We start from the raw sequence: 21380 nt of genomic DNA on the forward strand, positions 1-21380 counted from the left end.
AATTAGAAAAATAAAAGTAATTGTAGTTCTGATTCTTAGTTGTTCCCTGTCTTGTCTGTCATTCTATAAATAAAACTAACTATCTCTGTTTAGTTGGATTTGCCTGGGTATTTTAAGAAAGTAGGTGAAGATTAATCTGCGTAAATAAGCGCCCTGCTCACTGGCTTGTTTATTCCGCCGACCTCCACGGAGCCTCTGCTCTCTGGAAGGGCCTGTGTTAGTAGTGGGGCCACTAGGAAAAGCAGCACACAGCCGCACCTAGAGTGATGGTCTAGGAGCCGCAGTCACATGAGGAACGTGGTGAGACGTCCCCTAACTTCCACAGAACAAGTCAACACGGGACGAGGCGGTGGGGCTCCAGGAGCGGGCCCTGGAGGGTAAGTGCCCCGAGCCAGGGCAGTTTAGGCCTTTGGGAAGTGGGGATTCCTTCTGTGGGAAGTGAGGGTGATGAGGCTGGGTGGTGGCGGCAGCAGGCGTGTAGACGGAGTCTTAGGGGTGAGAAGCAAATCTGAAATGGGACGTGCAAATTACAGGTTTCTCTTCCGTCGTGGATAGATCTTCTGGGGCAGGAAGAGAAGGTGCACTTTGGGCAGAGACCCTCAGAGTCCTGGTTATTCTGCCTGCGCCTAAATACACTCAACATCTTCCAAATGGGGAGGGGTGAGTGGACTTTGGTTTCGCTCACAATTTACTCAGCCCTGAGGCATACAGTTGAAGCAGCTTTGGTAACCACCCCCAGACTGTTGGCAGGATTTTAATGGGGCAACTTCTTTGAAAGTGGCTGCTGGACACTTAAACTGATGGATCAGCTTTCCTAGGTGGTCAGACCCCAAAGCCTTAGGTGAGGAATGGTCATAGAAACCATGGTGGCAAAAACACCGAGTGAAGCTGAATTCCACGCATCTCAGGAGCCTCCTTGGAGGTGAAGGACGGCTCCTTGTGCGTATCCTAGCGGAATGTTACCAAGATAACTCACTAGCCCTCCTCCCACAGTCTGGTGTCTGGTCCTTGCCCCACAGGAAGGTCGTGGCTGTCAGGGTGCCCAAGGGCACCTGTGCAGGTGCTCAGGCACGTTCCATCGTGTGGCGGCAGCTGAGACTCCCAGGCTGAGTGAGGTGCGTCCTTGCGTGAGGAGGAAGGGGCACATCCTCAGCCTGCTGCGACTACGGGCTTGATTGCAGAGGGAAGGGCAGGAGGTGCTCTGGAGGGAATAGGGGGAACCCTCCCTGTTGACGTTCACAAGAGCCTTGGAAAGTCAATGGGATCTTGTATTAGAAAGTACCCGTCACAGAGAAGTGACTAGAAGTAGTTGCAGATTCAAGGCCCATTTGGCTTTGTCGGAAGCTCCTCCACCTAATGAACGGAATTTTTTTCAACGCAAAGTTATAGCAGCTTCTTTGTGTTGAACACCTAGTACACAGCATTGCAGGGGAGAGACTCACTCCAAGTCCTGGCCCATATGTTGTCTTCCTCTGCTTCCTGGCAGCTGCCTGCAGGGAATCTGGGATCCTTTATGTAAACCCACAAATATTTAAAAATAAGATGGTGTTTAAATCTCTGTTTTAAATACAAAGACAGAAGAAACTTTCCACTTAAGCAAAAATAATACATTGGTGCGGAAACACTGTGGATTCTGGGCAGTGCAGAAGGTGTCCTAGGGGTGGTACATCCAGAGGGACCCAGGATGGGCCGAGATTCCCGGGATCAGGGGGCAGGGATGCAGCCTAGGAGCCTGGAGCTGAGCTGCAAGCAAGAACCCCATGAGGACCCTGCAGTCCTCTCACCACTAGCCTCATTCCGGGGACAAGCCTTCTTGCCCACGTGGTAGGGCCTGGCCAGGTGGAGAGCAGACTCGGGGATGGGGAACTGGCACCTGAGCCTCTAGGGGGAGGAGCCCACAGTGCCCAGGTGGGAACCGTGGCTTATAGGTCAGTAGGACCCTTATCGTGTCTCCTGGGGGAAGCAGTCTCGCTTTGGGAACCATAGGTCCTGCCAGCCCTGTCAATGGGGCACCAGTAGCCACATGAGGCTGCTATTGAGTACTGACATGTGATTGGTGTGTCCCAGGGCCTGGACTTCTACCTTAAAACGCTTTAAAGTTAAATGTCAATAGCTAGATGTGCCTAATGGCTGGACAGCCCAGGTGTGGAACTACGGACCCTGAACTTGGGGGACAGGGGGAATCTATGGACAACACATCAGGCCCCCAAGCCCAGGGCTTCCCAGGGCTGAGATGGTCCCGCGGGGGTGCCTCAGCCCTCCCTCGGTCCTCACTTTCCCTCCCAGCTAGTCTGGGCCCCTCCCTCTTCCCAACTGCCTTTGGTCCCCTGAGACCCAGGCCCTCCCCTGCCAGGACCCCTGAGAGGGAAGTGGGGGTCGCGGGTGGCGCTTATACCCACAGCCCTGCCGGGGGTCTCTCAGGGCTGACAGCAGGGCCGACCTGGATGCCTTGCGGCCTCTGAGTCCCCCTCACGGTTGTACCTTGACTCCTGGTGGGGCTGGGCTCCTTCCCTCTGCCAACCTGGCCCCGGCCTCCCTGACCCAGGCCCTCGCCTCCCCCTCCCAGGGGGATCAGTGCATGACCCACCTGGACAGCATGCCGGGGGGCTCCCAGGGCTGTCGGGAGGGCCTCAGATGCACCCCCTGGGGGCCCGTAGTCCTCCTCTGGTCCTCACCTCGACTCCAGGCAGCACCTGGGCCCCTCCCTCTGCCCACCTGAGACTGTGCCCCTCAGACCGAGCCTCTGACCCCCCGAGATCCCTGAGGACTTGGGGGCGGTGGGCGGGGATGGGCAGCCTGACAGCCCGGCCCGGTGTGCCCCAGGAGTCCCAGTACAGGTGGAGTTGCATGCTGGGGGACCCTTTGTTGCGGGCCTGCTGGACCCCTCCATCCTCACTCAGGAGGGTCCTCCTCAACCCCTCAGAGAAAGGCTGCAGTCCCAGCACAGATGCTGGATGGGGGGCTGCCGCACCCATGACCGTGGGGGGAGCACAGAGAACCGCACACCTTCCCCTCGGGGCTCCTCACCAGCCACCAGACTTTGGAAAGCTGTTTTAAGAAAGGTTTAGTTTTAGCTGAAGAGGCCTGAGCAGTGGCAGGTGATTTAGGGGAATGCTTGGTTTGATGATTAGATCATATTACCTGTTGGAGTTACGTGACTGTCACTTTTTCATCGTGATTCATAGTGAGAAATATATTTTACATGTCTGTGTAGTGTAGTGTGTGGCCTATACATATACCTATATATCTATAACGTGTGTGTAGAATATATGTGTTTATATACCCATGCATCGACACACCACCACACGTATGTATAGGGAACATGTCATGTATGTTCCAGTACCCACACTGAGGTCATCCACAGGGCCCTGAAGGGCACAGACCCTCAGGCCCCGTGGGGATGCCGAGAGTCCTCCAGCTCGGCCGTCCCCGTGCTTTGAATGCAGGCTTGCCGCCTGCCTGACAGCCAGTGTGCCCGGGGAAGTGAGCCTGCAGGAGAACGTGGGGCCACCACGCCGCTGGGAGAGAAGGAAGCAGAGTGGGCAGTGGAAGGAGAGAGCAGGACCCAAGCCTGAGCATAAGAGCCGCCTTCAGAGGGCCTTGCCTCGGACCCCCACGTCCAGATGGAAACCTTCTCCATCCTCATGCCCTCTGTGCTAGATCTCACCTCTCCTCCAGGGTCTCCTCTTCATTTCAGGGGAGATGGGGTCTTGACAGGTTTTAGGAGAGTCCCCGTGGGCAGGGTCCGGTGTCAGGCTCTCAGTGTCCTCATCTGTAGAATGGAGAGTGTAACAGTTCAACTTCTGAGCCTTGATATGAGATTGTGTTCAGTTCCTGGAGCCGCCCAACAAGGTACCACAAATTGAAGTTGCCAGTGGGGTTTCGACTTCTCTCCCTTTTCTGAAGGCTCAAGTGAAAAACATCACGGTGCTGGCAGGGCCATGCTTCCTCTGATGGCTCTGGAGGAGGGTTTTTCTTCTTTCTTCCATCTTGTGATGTCCCCAAGTGTTCCCTGGTTTATGGCTGGATTACTCCAGTCTCTGCCTTCATTTTCACATGGCTCTCTCCCCTCTGGTCATGCCTACGGCCAATTTGCCCTCTTCTTTTAAGGATGCCGGCCATATGGGATTAGGCCCAGTCTAATGACCTCATTTTTTTGTTTTTTTTTTGTTTTTAACATCTTTATTGGAGTATAATTGCTTTACAGTGGTGTGTTAGTTTCTGCTGGATGACAAAGTGAATCAGCTATATGTATACATATATCCCCATATCCCCTCCCTCTTGCTTCTCCCTCCCACCCTCCCGAGCCACCCCTCTAGGTGGTCACAAAGCACCGAGCTGATCTCCCTGTGCTATACAGCTGCTTCCCACTAGCTATCTATTTTACATTTGTAGTGTATATAGGTCACTGCTACTCTCTCACTTCATCCCAGCTTACCCTTCCTTCTCCCTGTGTCCTCAAGTCCATTCTCTACATCTGCATCTTTATTCCTGTCCTGCCCCCTAGGTTCTTCAGAACCATTTTTTTTATTCCATATATATGTGTTAGCGTACAGTATTTGTTTTTCTCTTTCTGACTTACTTCACTCTGTTTGACAGTCTCTAGATCCATCCATGTCTCAACAAATGACTCAGTTTTGTTACTTTTTATGGCTGAGTACTATTCCATTGTATATATGTGCCACATCTTCTTTATCCATTCATCTGTTGATGGACACTTAGGTTGCTTCCATGTCCTCGCTATTGTAAATAGAGTTGCAAAGAACATTGTGGTACATGACTCTTTCTGAATTATGGTTTTCTCAGGGTATATGCCCAGTAGTGGGATTGTTGTAATGACCTCATCTTAACTCGACTACATCTGCAAAGGCCCTATTTCCCAATAAGTTCCCCTCGCAGGTACTGGGGATGAGGGTTTCAGCATATGTTTTGGGGGGCATAATTTAACCCCTAACAAGTATGACACAAGGTGTCACCTGCATATGAAGTGCCTGACTCAATGTAGGTGTTCAATGCCAAGGGACTATTATTACTGTGTATCCAAGATCTACCTTCCCCCACATTTTAATATTCCAGAATCTGTGTATGTCTTATTATCTACTTGTACATTGCTTGACAGATATTTTCTTTTTCTGTTTAAAATATGTTATGAAATGTATGATCTATCTCACATCTGTGCAAACATAGTATAACTTGTTCAAGAAGCCTCAGCGTGTCCATGAGAATGTGGTGTGGCTGCCCACAGATCTTGCCTGCAGCTCCTGGAATCTTAGGAAGCAGAGATCATGATTCCAGCAGAGGTGGTGGACACAGAGTGAGGCTTGGGAGGAGGGGCAACTGCTTGGTAGCGGGGCTCTTGGGTGTGTCGGGCTCCAGAATTCATTTCCTGGGCACTTGCTGAGCACCTATGGCATACCGCACTGCAGGGGTGCAGGTGGTAGCAGGAAGTCCAAGGGCCTCCTGAGCTGAGCCCGCAGGACACAGAGGCCCGGGAAAGCCCCACTCCTGCTGACTGCAGGGAGGCCAGGGCAGGATGGGGTGCAGTCCATGGGGCTGGAGCAAACATTTTAGGAGGTGGAAGGATCCCAGTGTAGACCGGAGACTGTGACAAAGCAATCTAGCTGTCTGAGCAATGTATGGAGCTGCCTCATTGAGATGTCACTTCACAGAGGCCCAGAGTCTCCCTCTCCACCTGGGAAGCCTTCCTGGAGCCCCTGGTGGCAGGAGAGGTTCAGAGTGGAAGCACAGGGACATCCTGGTGGCTCTAGACTCCCAGACACCTCCTACCCATCGGCCTTCCAACAGGAAATGGCCCGTGTTCCCTTCCTCCTGGGAAGCTTGCTCCAGGAGAGGTGCTTATCCACCTGCTCCCAGGTCCAAGTGACAAGATGGCCAGTGGGGCCTTGAGACGCCCCTGACTCCATCTTGTCTCAGCAGCTGCAGTTTGCAAGTCCCGAGGGAAGCCTCCCCGGTGAGGGGTGGCCCCTTCTGGGCTCTGGAGGAAGACGGGGGCAGCTGCAATCCAAGCAGAACCAAAGATCCTACTGCCTCAGGCCCTTCTACTGCACCCCAGCCCCTCCCCCAGCTCCTTGAGCCCCCAGACACAGCCCCTGTGTTCTGCCACACCCCCTGCCAGGCTCCAACCACCTGCCAGGGAGCTTTCAGGACCACTTAGCAAGTGAAGCTAAAGTAGCCAGAAACAAGGGCCCTCTAAGGAAGCGCTGGGGGGAGGCACCTTGTAAGTGGAGTCTTGGGAACTCCAGGGACTCCAGGGATTTTCTCATTGGTGGCATTAAGGGTATTGCCTTTCAGGAGCTCAGAGTGGAGAATTTCAGGTCCAGAGAGGGTCAGCCTGTAGTCACAGGCTCCCGGCTGAAGAAGCTGTCAAGCTGGTCCCTCAGAACCCTGGGGTAGGTCCCCCGGCATGGCCAGGGATTGGCTCCCAGCTGTCCCTCCATCCAGTGGAGCGGCGGTGAAGCTGGTCTAAGTCCTCTAATTCCATGCCCCCTCCACTCTGCTGCTGCAGTGGCCCGGGGGCAGAGCCCTGGCAGTGCGGAGACCTGGGCTCCAGCCACTTCCTTCCTTGACCCAGTTCCTCCATGACCAGACTGTCTGAAGGCACCAGAATTCTCTCCTTTCAGGGCCCTGCTCTTCAGAAGCCCGCCCTCCACCCCATCACATTGGAGTCAATATGAATGTTGAATTGGACAAGCCACCAACTGCTTTCTGGTTTATCTGGGGCTCGTGCCTTTTCAATCCAGAGCCATTTCATGCCTTTGTATGAAGATTGTTGGGAACCTCTAAGTAAGGTGGCCCTGAAATTTGGTGGCCAGTCCAGGTTAGCTAGAGATGATGATGTTGTCATTCTGTGCATGGCTCAGGGTTTTTCCTCAATGTTCAGGTCCCTCATGGGTCTGTCCACACAGGCCAAGGAAGCTTTGGGCCACTGCCCAGTGTGGTACATTGAGCAAGGGGTCTGAGGTGGGCAGCAGATGGGCAGCGGGGTCTTTTGTACTTGTTGGAGAGAGGACAAGAGGGACACCTGGATGTTCTGATTCTTATTTCCATGGGAGCACCAGGAGAGGACATGGCTGGGCCACCAGTAAAGTTGAGGCAGTCTAGGTTCATCCACTTCTCGAAGGTTGAGGATGGGAAGCCTTGGGTAGTCCAATTCTTCCCATATGTCCTCGTGGACAGGCCTCTATGCTCCCTTGGCAATTTGGCTTGTCAGAGCAAAACGATACATTGACAGGTGGCCTGGTCATCGCAGGCTGAGGGGTACTGCGGGCTTGCAGAGCAGTGGGTCAGCTCTGGGACCCCCTGGGACCTCACCAAAGTAATGCCTGCCCTTGAGGCTCTGGACCCTGAGCAGCCCACCTGGTCTCTGTCTGTGAAGCTCTTGAAAGGGCAACAGTGCCTGTTATTCAAGTGTCTGAACTGACAAACAATCTCACTTTTAATGCCTATTTGGGGTGAGGCCACCAGTAATCAAGGTGGTGCTGGCCAATCTGGTCACTGGCACGTACCTCTTTTTTGCAAAGTATGGGCTGCAGGTTCGGCAGGACCCCAAGTCCTACATCCTTAGTAGCTGGGCAGCTCAGGGCACATTATACAAGTTTCTCTGTGCCTCAGCTTTCTCTTCTGTATTTGTATGTTCATTGGGAACCTCCTCAGGGGTACATACCAGACTCCACTTGGAGGATGGGCAGGGGAGCTAGACCAAAACTCTGGGACAGGGTTCTGGTGCTTCAGCAGCTAACAAACTTGATTCAGGTTACTCATCCTTAGAAACAGCTCATATAATAATACCCACTCCCCAGTGGGTTTGGGAAACCTAATTACTACTTGTGAAATGTTTGCAAGTTCACAGAAGAAAGGTGATACCATCATGGCAAAGTATGACTACCATAATTGTGATCTTCTCAAGCTGCCCCCAGGGCTAAGTCCTATAAAATTGCCGTTTGTGAAATTCTGCTATTGTTACAAAGTGCAGCTATTATCCATAATGATACAGACTAATGTCTATGGTATTGCTGTGCTCATGGAAAACTCTTAAATCAGCCGAAGTGAAGAAGGTAGACCAGGCCACCTGCCGTGAGCTTGTCCTGCTCTCTAATTCCAAAAGTAAACATCCTTGAGGAGGTAGGCCCCTGAAGAAGCACCAGATAGCAATAGCGTTCTCTGAGCACCTAGCGTGCACCAGGCAGTGTGTTATGCACGCTAGCTCATTGAATCTTCCCAACAAGTTTAGAAAGTAGATTTTATCATCTCCATTTTGCAGAGGAGAAGAAATGAGGCTCAAAGATGTTGACTTGTCCACAGAAAATGAACCTGGCAGTTATAAATAGCATGGCTTAGAGTGGAGAAAGAGCTGGGCCGGGTGGGAGGTGACCAGAGAGTCTGGGCAGGAGGCAAGGAGTCTCTGAACTAGGTTAGCAAAGCGAGGATGACTTCCACATTTCCAGTTTGCGCACCCCAACCCTCACCCCCGCCAACCCAGTGAACAGGTCCGCTGCCAACGGAGAGAGGCAACCGAGGACGGGAAGGCGGTAGGGAGGGCAGATGACTGGTGCAGGGCAGCCTGAGCTTGGGACTGCCAGCATATCTCCACGCGCTGGCCTGGGAGGAGATGGCCAAAATGCAACGTGTCACCCGGGGCCACTACCCCCAAGGCTCAGTTCTCGCTGGAGGAAACCTCCAGAAGGCAGCGCGGGCCAAGATGATAGGTGTCCGCGAAGACCTCCCCGCGGGACTCGCCGGCGGCGCGCTCGCTCCCCGCAGGCCTGCGCCGAGTCAGCGATCCCGCTCGGCTCTCTGCGCCCTCCCCCGGGTTCCCGGTCCCTCCAGCCTCTGTCGTCCCCGCCACCTCCTCCGCTGGGCGCGGAGACGAGGGCCAGGGCCTCCGCGCACTGTGAGCCGGGAAAGCTACATCGCGCGCCGCTCGTGGCACTGCTCGGGCCTGTCGGGCGGGGCTCGGGGCGCATGCGCGGCGGCCTACGGAAGCCCGGAAGGAGGGGTGGGAAGTGCGGCTCAGGTTTCTCAGGGCGGCGGCGGCGACGACGACGACGACTGGGACGCGGCTCGCGCTGGCACCATGAACCCGCTGTAACGCGCAGGCTGCGCGGCGCGGGGGGCGGGGGGAGGAGGAGGAGGAGGACGGCGCGGTGAAGTTCTCCGCCATGAACCTGAGGGGCCTCTTCCAGGACTTCAACCCGAGGTGAGGCGCCGCCCGCACGGCTCGGGGAGGCACGGCGTCCATGATGCTGTGGCGGGCGGCGGGGCCTGCCCGAGCCTCCCTGGAAAACCGATCGGCCTCGGCGCCGGCCCGCTGCCTCCTCCCGCGCCCGCTGCCTTCAGCCCCCGGCCCGCCGTCCCATCTGGAACCTCCGGGCCGCGGTCCCCGCCCTGCGGGAACCCCGCGCCTCTCCGCTTGCCCTCCCTCCCTCGTCGCTGTCCCAACTTCCCTCTCTCCGCTCCATCTTCTGGCACCCGCTGCCTGCCATGCGTTCCCCGCGCCAGGGCCGGTTCACTTGACCCGACACCTCTACCCCCCACCCCAGCTTTTTCCTCCAGTTCCTCCCAGCCCTTGAGGTTTGCCTTGGACGTATGCCCATCCCTCGCTTGTTTGCTTCTTTGTGGAACTGATGTCTGAAACACTGTTGAATCCTTGGAGTCCGTGTCAGGGCCTTACATAACGCTTTTTGGGGGTAAACCTGACAATTTTCTGTACACGTTTTCTAATCAGTCTTGACTATAAGTTTATTTGCAGGAAGCAGATATTGCTGTCCTATTTCCCAGATGGGGACTAGCCAGTGGACTGGAGGGAAGGAACACTGTTTAAGGAATTGAGCGTCTGTCCTTGGACTTGCTCAAGTGTTCTGTAACTCTCTTACCTCCCCAGGCTGTGAACTCCCTAAAGCAGAGACCGTCTCCTGCTCAAATCTGTATTCCCCGCAGCTCCCACTGTGTCTGACACATAGTAGGCACTTATCAAATGTTTGTGGAACTAAACTGAACCTAAAGACCTGGATTGGAGAGCAGGCCGTATGTAACTGGGGGATCCTCTGCTCATCTGAAAAATAAGGAGTTGGCCTAGCTGATCTCCAAAGTCCACTGCTCTGTGAAGGGAGTGCCTAGCTCCCTTTTTTGGTGGTGGAAGGCATGCACTCAATAAACCTTTCCTATGCCAGGTCCCATGCCGTCTGCTTCAGCTGCTGAGAGGGCCCAGCGTGAGCGTGGAGAAGGGCAGGCCAATAGACAATTGACAGCACAGTGCAGTGTTGTGCTGTGGGAGCCCAGTGGAGACCACCTTCCAGGCTGCTTGTGGGGGGTGTCTTGGGAGAGAGAGAGGATGCCTGTGTGTGTGTGTGTGTGTGTGTGTGTGTGTGTGTGTGTGTGTGTTGGGAGTGCAGCCTCCTTAGGGACACTGACATTTTAAGGTATGAGCCTTTGTGACTTACTGGGTGCTCTTATTCCTCTTTGAGTGCTACCGAGTTCATGTTCTGTTTACTCTGGAGTGCCAGTGTCCCCATCACCGTGCAGTCATTATCACTGTTGGCCTTGAAGGCGCTCTGCATAGAGAAGCTTGTTGACAGCAGGTAACTGAGAACTGACTGCAGTGCCTTCCTCTGCTGCTCCTAGGTGTTGGGATTGGTCTCCAGGGTAGCACGGCTGGTGCTGGCGTTGGATGGGCCTTGTGTATCTACATTGTTTGGCGATGGTGATAAGAAAGATAAGTAAAAGCTGAACTGTTTGGTGTCCTTGGGCCACTCACTTTCTGTCTGTTTTATAGGCAGAATGAGTATAATCTCTCAGCAGGATAGAGAGGCCAAATTAATGATTGATTGCAAAGCGCTTTACAAATAGAAAGTTCCAGGATAACTTTGCAAGGTGACAGATCATTCCGAAGCCACAAAGAGCTGCCTGGAGTGATGGAACTGGCTAACACTTGCTGAAACAAAATAGTGCTGCCCAGATAACATCCTTAACCATTTTTTCCTGTAGTAGCTTCTTTCTGCCCCCACCCCCCACCGCCCCGCCCCCGGAAATTGGCACAGGAAAATGACAGTTAAATACCAGGTATCCGGGCCTCCCTGGTGGCGCAGTGGTTGAGAGTCCGCCTGCCGATGCAGGGGATACGGGTTCGTGCCCCGGTCTGGGAGGATCCCATATGCCGCGGAGCGGCTGGGCCCGTGAGCCATGGCCGCTGGGCCTGCGCATCCGGAGCCTGTGCTCCGCAACGGGGGAGGCCACAACAGTGAGAGGCCCGCATACCGCAAAAAGAAAAAAAAAAAAAAATACCAGGTATCCAAACAGGTTTATAGTCAACATCAGAGTACTTATCAACCCTTTAATTCCATTGGGATTGAGATGCACATCTCCCTGAAAAGTTCGAAGGTATTTTATAGGATGCCATTCTCGTTTTCATTTTCCTGATGCCATGCTGAGTCGCGGGGAGAGAGCCGTGTTTCCTCACAGTGGGGACTTCTGAGACGGTGGCCAGCTAATGTTGGCAGGTGCCAGTTTTCAGCTGGTGGTGTGTCATGTCTTGTGGGCACACCTCGTTTTTGACATTGTTCTTTAGTTTTTTGTCTTGTTCCATGCTGAGGAGGACCTTCCAGACAGCTCGAAGAGCAAACCGAGGGCTGTAGACAGGAGGGAACCTTGTGCCAGGGCCTCAAACCTTGGTGCTGCTGCCTCGCTCCCCTCCTGGAATTCAGAGCCAGTTCAACACCTCCCTCCTAGCCCAGCACCTTAGCACATACTGTCCTCTTTGCCGGGAGTGTTTCCCTCTCTCTCCTCCTCTCTTCCTTACCTTGTTAGCTTCTGTTTCTCCTTGAGATCTCAGCTCACTTGTTGCTGGCTGAGGGCAGCTTTTCTGACTTCCCCGCCCAGCACACTGAGCCCTGTTTGTACAGTCTGTGTAGTGTGCTGTGTTCCTCCATCATACACTCATCCGTACCCTTGTATTTGTCTGTGTGCTTGTTTGACTAATGCCTGTCTCCCCTATGAAACTCTAAGCTCCATGGGGGCAGGGCCCTGACTCTGCGTGTTATGGTAGCCTGCATACCTGGAATAGTACCTGGCTCAAAAAGTATTTGTGGGATGGATGGATGAATGAATGAATGAACGAACGACTCACTCTCCAGAGTCATGGTCTGCGGCCTGGTTCTCTTTCCTCTCACCTTCTTCTCTCCTTCAGAATGCAGCCATTCCATTGGAGAGCTGGGAACACCATGACACTAAGCAGACCATGGCTGCCTTGACGTTGTGGATTGTGTATGTCACAGGAATAGTCACTGTCATGGTTTGGTGGGCCCCAAGGCGTGGGCCATGCCTCCAGATCTCCTTTCCAACCTTTTGATCTTGGGAGTCTGAATCCGCTACTGTATTGCCAAGGCTCTGGAAAACTACACTGACAGAGAATGATTCACAACTGTCAACACTCAGATGCACAGGACTGCCAGCTGACCCTCTGCCTATTTCCATCTGGCTCAGAACTGGTTGATCATGAGCTTCTTTTTAGTTACATAGGTTAAGGCTTGCTGAAACAGACACCCCAGACCCACCAAGTCCTTCCCTGAATGCCCAAGGCTTCCTAACAGCTAGGGAGCCCTATTTATTGAATAGGCAAACTCTTAGAAGTATATGGAATTGACAAACTTGGATCGTGAGGTGTTCCTGGGAGGTAGAGATCTGGGAGTAGGTGGCATTAAGCCGGCACCCTGTCCCCACCATGGAGCCTTGGGATTTTCTGCTGCCTTGTGCAGTTGCTGGCTCAGAGAAGGCCCTTCAGCCCTGGTAGCCAGGCAGTGCTCGAAGGCTGTGAGAACTGTGCTAGAACTTCTGAGTCAGTCGCAGTGAGCTCCAGATGGAGTGTGGTGCATCCCGCAGGTGTCCTGGACTGGGACAAAGGCTGAGGAATGCTGCTCTGAGCATTCCGTCGTGTGGGGATGAAGTCCTGAGGTCAGTAGCATTTCGAAGCTTCCATATGCTACAACATCTAAAGCCATTCTGGAGTCTGTGTGAGTGATCTTGTCTCTTATTCGAAGTCTGGAAAAATGAATGTGATTGTGGGTAATTAACAACAGGCAGCTACCTGACCTTTAAGAGGCATTTGTAAAGTATATGTAAAGCATTACTTCATCACACATCTCCCTGGTTCCTACTGTGTGCCAGGGATGTGCCGGGTGCCCAAAGTACAAGAGTGAATGGGACGTGGTCCTTCCCCGCTCGAGCCCGGCAGAAGAAGCAGAAATGGAAACAGATTAAAATTCAACACGGGACAAGGCGTTCCAGACACAAGAACCAAAGAACCAAATGCTGTGGGAACACAAGGGGCGGAGCCACTAATTCTGTCTAGCGTGGACAGGGATGGTTCCACAGCTCGATTCTGAAGGATATAGTTATAGGCTTTTGTCAGACAAGAGGGCAGGAAAGGCATCTTAGAAGGGACAAAGTATGCAGAGGTGCGGGGTCATGGGAGGGCCTGGTGTGTTAAGACAGTGCTGAAAGGTCAGTGTGGTAGGGGTGTTGCGGGCAACGCTTGTCATGTGACTTAAAAATACTACACGTCATGTTAACAATTACTGTAAATGTTTTTGACACATTATTGTTTTTTTTTAAAGCAGGCTCCAGATCCATCAATAGTGGGTGTATGTTGGTTCTGTTAATGAACTCTTCACCACCCAAATGTCTGTTTATCTGTCATTCTGTCATCTCAAACTACCTATAGTAAGAAAAGCTTGTTGATTATACTGAGGTTATTAATAATAGCTATGACTTCTGGGACACCTACCATGTGCCAGGCACAGTATCAGTCTCTGCACCCATTATCTTGAACTTTTACAACAGCCCTCTGAGTTCGATATCAGCCTTGTTTTGCAGAGTCTTAGCTTGTGACTTCCCTGAAGTCACACAGGAGGTGAGGGGCCAAGTCAGGAGTCGCACAAGTTGGTTTCCTTCTGAAACCTGTGCTCTTTCCGGTATGCATGCCCCCCTTCTGATTTAGTGACATCCGCCCACCCCAGCCGTGGCACAGAAGGTCCGATATACTAAGGAGCCTTCTATTTATGAGTTGCGATTAAGCAAAGCAAACCTTATGTTCGAGCTTATGCATCTGCATGAGTATTATCTTTCAGAGAAGTTACTTAGGGAAAAGGTAAATATATACCTATTCCATTGCTCATACCCCTTGTTACTCATTTTAACTTTCCTTGGAAGCAAATCCTGTAAGAAAATCCATCTCATTGCTTTATAATCATATATCATTTTTTAACCAAAATAGTGCTGCCTAGTTTGATCACACATCCTATCCACTAAAGTTGGCTCTCACTGATTTTGGCCATTTCCAAAAATCCACTCTCTGAAGATTTGGCACCACTGGGGGTATTCAAAAGAACGGACTGCAGGCTCTCAAGGCGATTCCAGGAGGAAAGCTCCAAAGATGGTTTGAGCAAGGAAGTGAAATTAGTGCATTGCCTCCCAGGGGGACTGTTTAAAGGAGACACGTCTCATTTGAATGCAGAAATTCTGGTTTCAAAAATAGCATTCCCATTACTTGCTAATTACACACATATTTTTCTTGGCTGTGAGTTCTTTGAAGGCCAGGATGGTGAGGTGTTCGATAAATGTGCTGGGTGAGTGGATGTTGAGTACAGATAGACGTGAGCCATTGGGGAACTCTGTTGTAGGGGAGAGACAGTGGATTGGAGGCATTTTAGGTAGTTTCCTGGGTCTTTGGGAGTGAAGCTTCCCAGTATTGAGCTTGGGGTTTCTTTTTCTTTCTTTAAAAAAATTATTTATTTATTTTATTTTATCTGTGTTGGGTTTTCGTTTCTGTGTGAGGGTTTTCTCTAGTTGTGGCAAGCGGGGCCACTCTTCATCACGGTGCGTGGGCCTCTCACTATGGCGGTCTCTCTTGTTGTGGAGCACAGGCTCCAGACGCGCAGGCTCAGTCATTGTGGCACATGGGCCTAGTTGCTCCGTGGCATGTGGGATCCTCCCACACCAGGGCTCGAACCTGTGTCCCCTGCATTAGCAGGCAGATTCTCAACCACTGCACCACCAGGGAAGCCCCCGAGCTTGGGGTTTCTAATTGCCTTGCCTGATCATAGGCCATGCCTGTACGAGGAGACTAGAATTTAAGATGAAAGCCTTCAACTCTGGAGACAGGCTCTTTCTAATTGACGATTCGTAGTTTGTCACCTATGACCTAATAGTGAGAAAAATGATGGCTAAATGAGATTGTTATAACTTTTCTCTTTTGTAATACTAGTAGCAGCTAAAATGGGTAAAATCCATCATTTACCCAGGGCTCTCATATCCCCTTATCTTCATGAGTGGATATAGGAGCAACCCAATGAGGAGAGAGTGACCCACGCACAACCACACAGCTGGGAAACAGTTCCCACAGGCCTGGGCTCTGTCTAGTCCTCCTCAAGAGTGATTTGTTTTTAGTTGGCTTTTGTACTTTCTTGTCAGTAAATGACTTTAAATTTTGTTCGTAAGGTTCTGCTCAGTGTAAGAGGTGCAGTTCCTTTAAAACGTTGGGAGAGTGTCAATTAGCAGTTTGTCAGTTGGAGCTATTCTCTAAAGTTGTAGACAGAGAGGCGCTCACAGGGATGTATCACCCAGAGCATGTGTGTGTGCATGTGTGCCTGCTCCAGTTAAAGCCAGTGGCTTTCACTGTAGAAAACTGATGGGTCTAAAAAGAGTCCAGCTGCATTCTTTTGACTTGAAGAAAACAAGATAATAGAACGTTTATACGCACAGTGTCATCTCTTTACTAGGTATATTCCCTCCCTCCCTAAATCCTTTTTCCCTTCCCCCCAAGGTGGAGAGAGGGAATTTGAGCCTCAAGCAGAAAGCTCTGTGTACATTTCAGAGAGGATACTAGCTTTGTAGTTTGACCCACGTGACACTACTTAGTGATCTTGTACTGGCATTACAGACTCAGATGAAAGTGGGGTAAATTCACTTTTAAGGTGTAATTGGAAAAGTGAAATTAAGGAAGTAGTGGTTTGATGCCAGAATGTCCATTGGAACCTCCATTTGCTGATCTGTGGAGAATTGAGCAGTCTGTTTTTATACTTGGACTCTGGTCTGAATGTTTCTTGAAAAGTAACTCATAGTAGTTTAGGCTTTTTTATTTTTATTTTTAGTTAATTTTTTATATATATTTGGAGCTTTTTATCAGTCTTTTTTTTCCTACAGTTATCATGGTTTATTTTATTTTATTTATTTATTTGGGTTACACTGGGTCTTTATTGCTGTGTGCGGGCTTTCTCTAGTTGCGGCGAGCGGGGGCCACTCTTCTTTGCGGTGCGAGGGCTTCTCATTGCGGTGGCTTCTCTTGTTGCGGAGCATGGGCTCTAGGCGTGTGGGCTTCACTAGTTGCAGCATGCGGACTTCAGTACTTGTGGCTCACAGGCTCTAGAGTGCAGGCTCAGTAGTTGCGGCGCACAGGCTTAGTTGCTCTGCGGCATGTGGGATCTTCCCGTACCAGGGCTCGAACCCGTGTCCTCTGCATTGGCAGGCGGGTTCTTAACCACTGCGCCATCGGGGAAGTCCCAGGTTAGGCAATTTTCAGTCTATTTTGTCAGTTTATTATGACTTGTGTAGAATTTCTGCCTCCAGTCTCTACCAACTACAACCTACCTTACACACTCTTCTCTACCTTCTGTCACTCTTTTGCTCAGAAAGTCTTCAGTGGCCCCTTATTGCCTAGTAATAAATTCTAAGGACTTTACCTTGATATTCAAATCCCCCATTCTACCTTTCCCTTGTTTCCTCTGGTGCCTTTTCTCCTGTCTCCCCAGCACTCCACACCCCAAGATTTACAGAACGTACTCCACGTGTTCTAGTCTCCTGGGGTACAAAAGACTGTCTCATGCTTTAAAAAATCTTCTTCCCTTTTTCTGGAATTCCCTATCCCCAAACCCCACCTTCTTTCCCAGATCTCCCAGGGAAATGAACCTTCCATGTCCCAGTTTGCCATGGTATATAGTTGCTTGATCCCCCTCTGCTCCTGTTAGTCTTTGAGCATCTTCAGGGCAGAGACCGTTTCTTTCCCACACGCTCAAACAGTTTTTAAAGTTTTAAGATAGATTTGTGTGTACTTTGTATTGGTGCCCCATGATCCTTTTTTTCCCCTCTGGAAAAAATCTGTATACATGTAAAGAAAGCATATTTTGTTTGCTTCGATAGAACCATGCTATTTTTATCTACTCTAGCGTTCATTTCCATAATTTCCTTAGGAACTTTGTCTGCTTTATCTGTCATGATTTAATAGTAGCATGTAGAAGCCCACAATGAAAATATCTCTGTATATTTGTACAAGAAATATTGTCAGATTATTTCCATATTCTATGGTCATGTTGTTAGATTTTCATTATTTAGATTTTCTTTATTAGTCATTTTAATGCTTTTTGTTTTGAAATCTAATTGATCAAATTACTGTCCTAGTAAACTGCTTCTCTTGTCCTTACTCAGTCACAATAAACCTGTGTCATCTCCTTTCTTGTAATTGGTTTGACTTTTTTTTTTTTTTTTTTTTTGCGGTACGCGGACCTCTCACTGTTGTGGCCTCTCCCATTGCAGAGCACAGGCTCCGGACGCGCAGGCCCAGCAGCCATGGCTCATGGGCCCAGCCGCTCCGCGGCATGTGGGATCTTCCCGAACCGGGGCATGAACCCGTGTCCCCTGCATCGGCAGGCAGACTCTCAACCACTGCGCCACCAGGGAAGCCCCTGGTTTGACTTTTGACATTGGTTGCAACAGTGAGTCTTGACTGCAACAGATTTAGATTTTATTTCTTAATCCAGTAAGTGACCTTTCTTATTTTAGGCCTGTGATAGGCAGAATAATGACACCCCTCCCCCAAATATGCCCACATCCTAATCCTTCGAACCTGGGAATATGTTCCATTACACGGTAAAGGGAAATTAAGGTAGCAGCTGGAATTAAGGTTGTTAATCAGCTGCCCTGAAAACAGGGAGATTATTCTGGATTCTCCGGCTGGGTCCATAATCCCAGGTCTTAAATGTAGAAGAGGGAGGCAGAAGAGGAGGTCAGAGAGAGTCAATGTGGGGAGGAGTGCTGGAGCTTTGAAACTGGAGCAGGGGGTCATGAGGCAAGCTATGAGGCAGCCTCTAGAAGCTGCTGAGACAGGGAAACATTCTCTCTTAGAACCTCCGGAAGGATCACAGCCCTGGTGACACCTTGATTTTCGCCCAGTGAGACCATTTCAGACTTTCGACATTCAGAACTATAAAGATACTTTGTGCTTTTTAAGCCACTAAGTTGGTGCTAATTTTGTATGGCAGCAGTAGAAAACTAATACCAGGATACTTTATCCTCTTTATATTTTTCCAACACCAGTATTTGAAGGAGTTATATTTTGTACTGTTATTTTTCCTCTTGTAAGTTCATCTTGTTTCCTTTATATTTTTAATTTTTTATGTAATAGACCCAGAGCTCTTAATTTCCCTTTAAATTATGTCAAAAATCATAAAATACTCACTTTTCCAACATTTAAATTTTTATTATTTCCACTACTCTTTTCTTCTATTAAATAAGAGAACTCTTTTAGGGAAGATAATGAATTTAGCTTACAGGGTTTACTCTCCCCCCACTTTTTTCTTTTAAAGGTCCTTTCTGTTTTCCAGTCCATTGTTTCTGGTAATGATGTGTGTAGCCGAGGGCTTTGGTTGACAAATTGGTTCTGATTTTCTAGATTTTGTGATATCCCCCTTTGCTATCAGAGAGAAAAAGTCCTCTCGGCTGGTAACTCTCTGTTTGTGGTGATCACTCCATTTCTATTAGCTCGTGAATCCCCCTCAAGCCCTTTTCTTCTCCGAAGTCTAGGAACGAAGTCATTCTTCTCTTGCCATCTTTCAGTGGTAGCTCTCTTTTTCTTTGTGGCAGCTTGTAAAAGCCTCCCCTTGTTTCTGAGCATGAGTAATCATAACTAACATGTATTTAGTGTAGCGGTTGTCAGACTATTTTTCACAGACCCCCTTGGGGCCTTGAGAACTTTTCCAGGGGTCTGCGAGGTCAGAACTATTTTCATAATAATACTAAGATGTTCTCAGCCTCTTTCTCTGGGTTGACATTTGCACTGTGGCGGGTAAACTGAGCACAAATCAAGCTGGTGCCAGGAAATCGTATTCCGTACTCATTGTCATTGGATGCTTCATAGTGTGCTTGCAGGTTAAAGAAGTCTGCTTCACTTAAGAATCTCCTTAATAAAGCAGAAAAAATACCAGTCTCATTCAGTCTTGACCCTTGCGTACACAGCTATTTTAATATTCCGGGTGACGAAATAGGAAGGATGTCTAAAGGCCATCTGCTGTACACTGAAGTGTAGTCGTTGAGTCAAGGGAAAGCACCCATGCACCCGGGTTGCGAGCTGCTTTTTTCACGGAACGCCATTTTTACCTGGAAGGACAGCTAACAGACAAGATTTTGGCTAAGTGTACTAGGGTATTTGACAGACGTTTGCTCAGAAATGCCAGTGAACCTGTTACTTCGAGGAAAACAACTGATGGTGTTTTCTGCTTTGCTTGGTAAAACTTGAGCTTTCAAGGGAAAACCCAGATTTCTGAAAGGTTGTATTCACCACCATGAGCTTGACAGCCTTCCAAAACTTAAAAGATTTCTGATGAAGTGGGTTGTGATATTAACTAATGTGATTTTTTGTTGCTATTGTACAGTGAAGTGTGTCAGCATTTAAAGATCTTCATTACTCAGTGAACCAATATTTTCTGGTCGACGTATTTGGCATTATAATCATGCAGGGATAAAAGATTCATTCAAAGTGCGAGAGAGACCAGTGGATTTTAAGGTAGCAGACTACAAAAAGTTCATTGAAGGAATTCCCTGGTGGTCCAGTGGTTAGGACTCAGTGCTTTCACTGCCTAGGGTCTGGGTTCATTCCCTAGTCTGGGAACTAAAATCCCGTCAGCCTCAAGGTGTGGCCAAAAAAATAAAAAATAAAAAGGTCCTTGATAGCGTTTCAGATTCCACATCAAGGAACTACCACTTGTTGACTTTTGGTGTCCTGTCAAAGAAAAATATCCAGTTATCTGAAAGAGCAATTAAAATACTCAGTTCTTTTCTGACGACCTACCTCTGTGATGTCAGTTTTTTTCTCCATATGCTTGAACCCAGACAACATACTTCAACAGAATGAATGCAGATATAGATATAATCTAGATGTCTGCTATGAAGCCAGACATTTTTTAAAAATTGCAAAACTCTAAAAACAATTTTGGAAAATAGTTTTTTTCCTTAAAATTATGTTGTTTATGTTAATATGTAATGTGTTTATTATTATTTTTAATGAACTAATAAATATTTTTTAAATAACAGTTTTAAAATCTGATACAGTAAATAGCAGTAGATATAACCCATATTAACAAAGCTCTTTAGAGTCCTCAGTCATTTTTAAGAATGTAAAGGAGTCCTGACACAAAAATTTTGAGAACCACCAATTTAATGCTTTGCCTAAAGCACTTTTCATATTCATCTTATATTCACGGCCACCTTATGGGGTACATATTACCCTGATTTTGTAGCGGAGAATACTGTGAAAGTATTAGTATGCTAATAAAAGGCTATATAGACACTCTAGTTAGCAATCTCTCCAAATCTGATGGTCCTCCCACCATTGTTTACACTCTTGGAGGTTTGCTTCTGAGTTGAATTTTGTGAGTCCCATCTCCTTAAAACCTCCCTCTTTTTTTCCAGTTGAAGTTTCTTATGTTATTTCTCATAATACAAAAGTAGTATATGTACCTTGCAGAAAAATCAGCAATCATAAGCAAGAGTGTAAAGACGGTCCTTAATCCTCTCCACTGGAGAGCATGGTTAGACCTCAGTGTATATCTATCCAGATGCTTTTCCAGGAATGTTGAGTTATTAGTATAAAGTGAGTATCGTATAGTACTCAATTCAAAGGACTTTGGAGTCAAATAGATCTTAGTTTGAATCTCAGCTCTGTGAGCCTCTAGCTGCTTGGACAAGTTATTTAACTTCGAAGCCTTCATTTCACATCTGTAAAATGGGAATAGGGAAAGTGCCTCCTTCATAGGGTTGTTGTGAGGCTTAAGTGACATTACCTGACATTCCATAAATAGCCAGTAAATGTTAGCCATGGAAGTTGTATATGTGTAGGTAGATCAATAGATATGCCAGGTTTATTGAAGTATGTTTTACATGCAGTAAATTTTACCATTTTTTAGTGCACAGTCCTATGAGTTTTGATAAACCCATTCACTTGTGTAAGCACCACCCAAAGACAGAGATACAGAAAAGTTCTGTCACAGCAGAATCTTCCCTCGTGTCCTTTTTCCTTTCCCCCAACACAGCCACGGGTA

At 49.0% G+C, this 21380-nt stretch overlaps 1 protein-coding gene across 2 annotated transcripts in view; it reads left to right on the forward strand.

Annotated features, from left to right (window-relative positions):
* The first annotated feature begins 9037 nt into the window (after positions 1-9037).
* Positions 9038-21380, forward strand: part of TMEM185A (transmembrane protein 185A) — a 35153-nt gene continuing 22810 nt past the window's right edge. Inside the window, exons 1-2 of one of the 2 annotated variants that reach the window (XM_082609901.1) lie at positions 9038-9217; positions 12203-12966. In XM_082609901.1, the coding sequence (XP_082466027.1) occupies positions 12872-12966 (95 nt within the window). In that variant the 5' untranslated portion in view covers positions 9038-9217; positions 12203-12871. The remainder of the gene's footprint in view (positions 9218-12202; positions 12967-21380) is intronic. The other variant, XM_082609902.1, reaches the window with a different exon arrangement.

The sequence above is a fragment of the Mesoplodon mirus genome (assembly GCF_964341445.2).
Source record: "Mesoplodon mirus genome assembly, chromosome: X".
NCBI lineage: Eukaryota > Metazoa > Chordata > Mammalia > Artiodactyla > Ziphiidae > Mesoplodon > Mesoplodon mirus.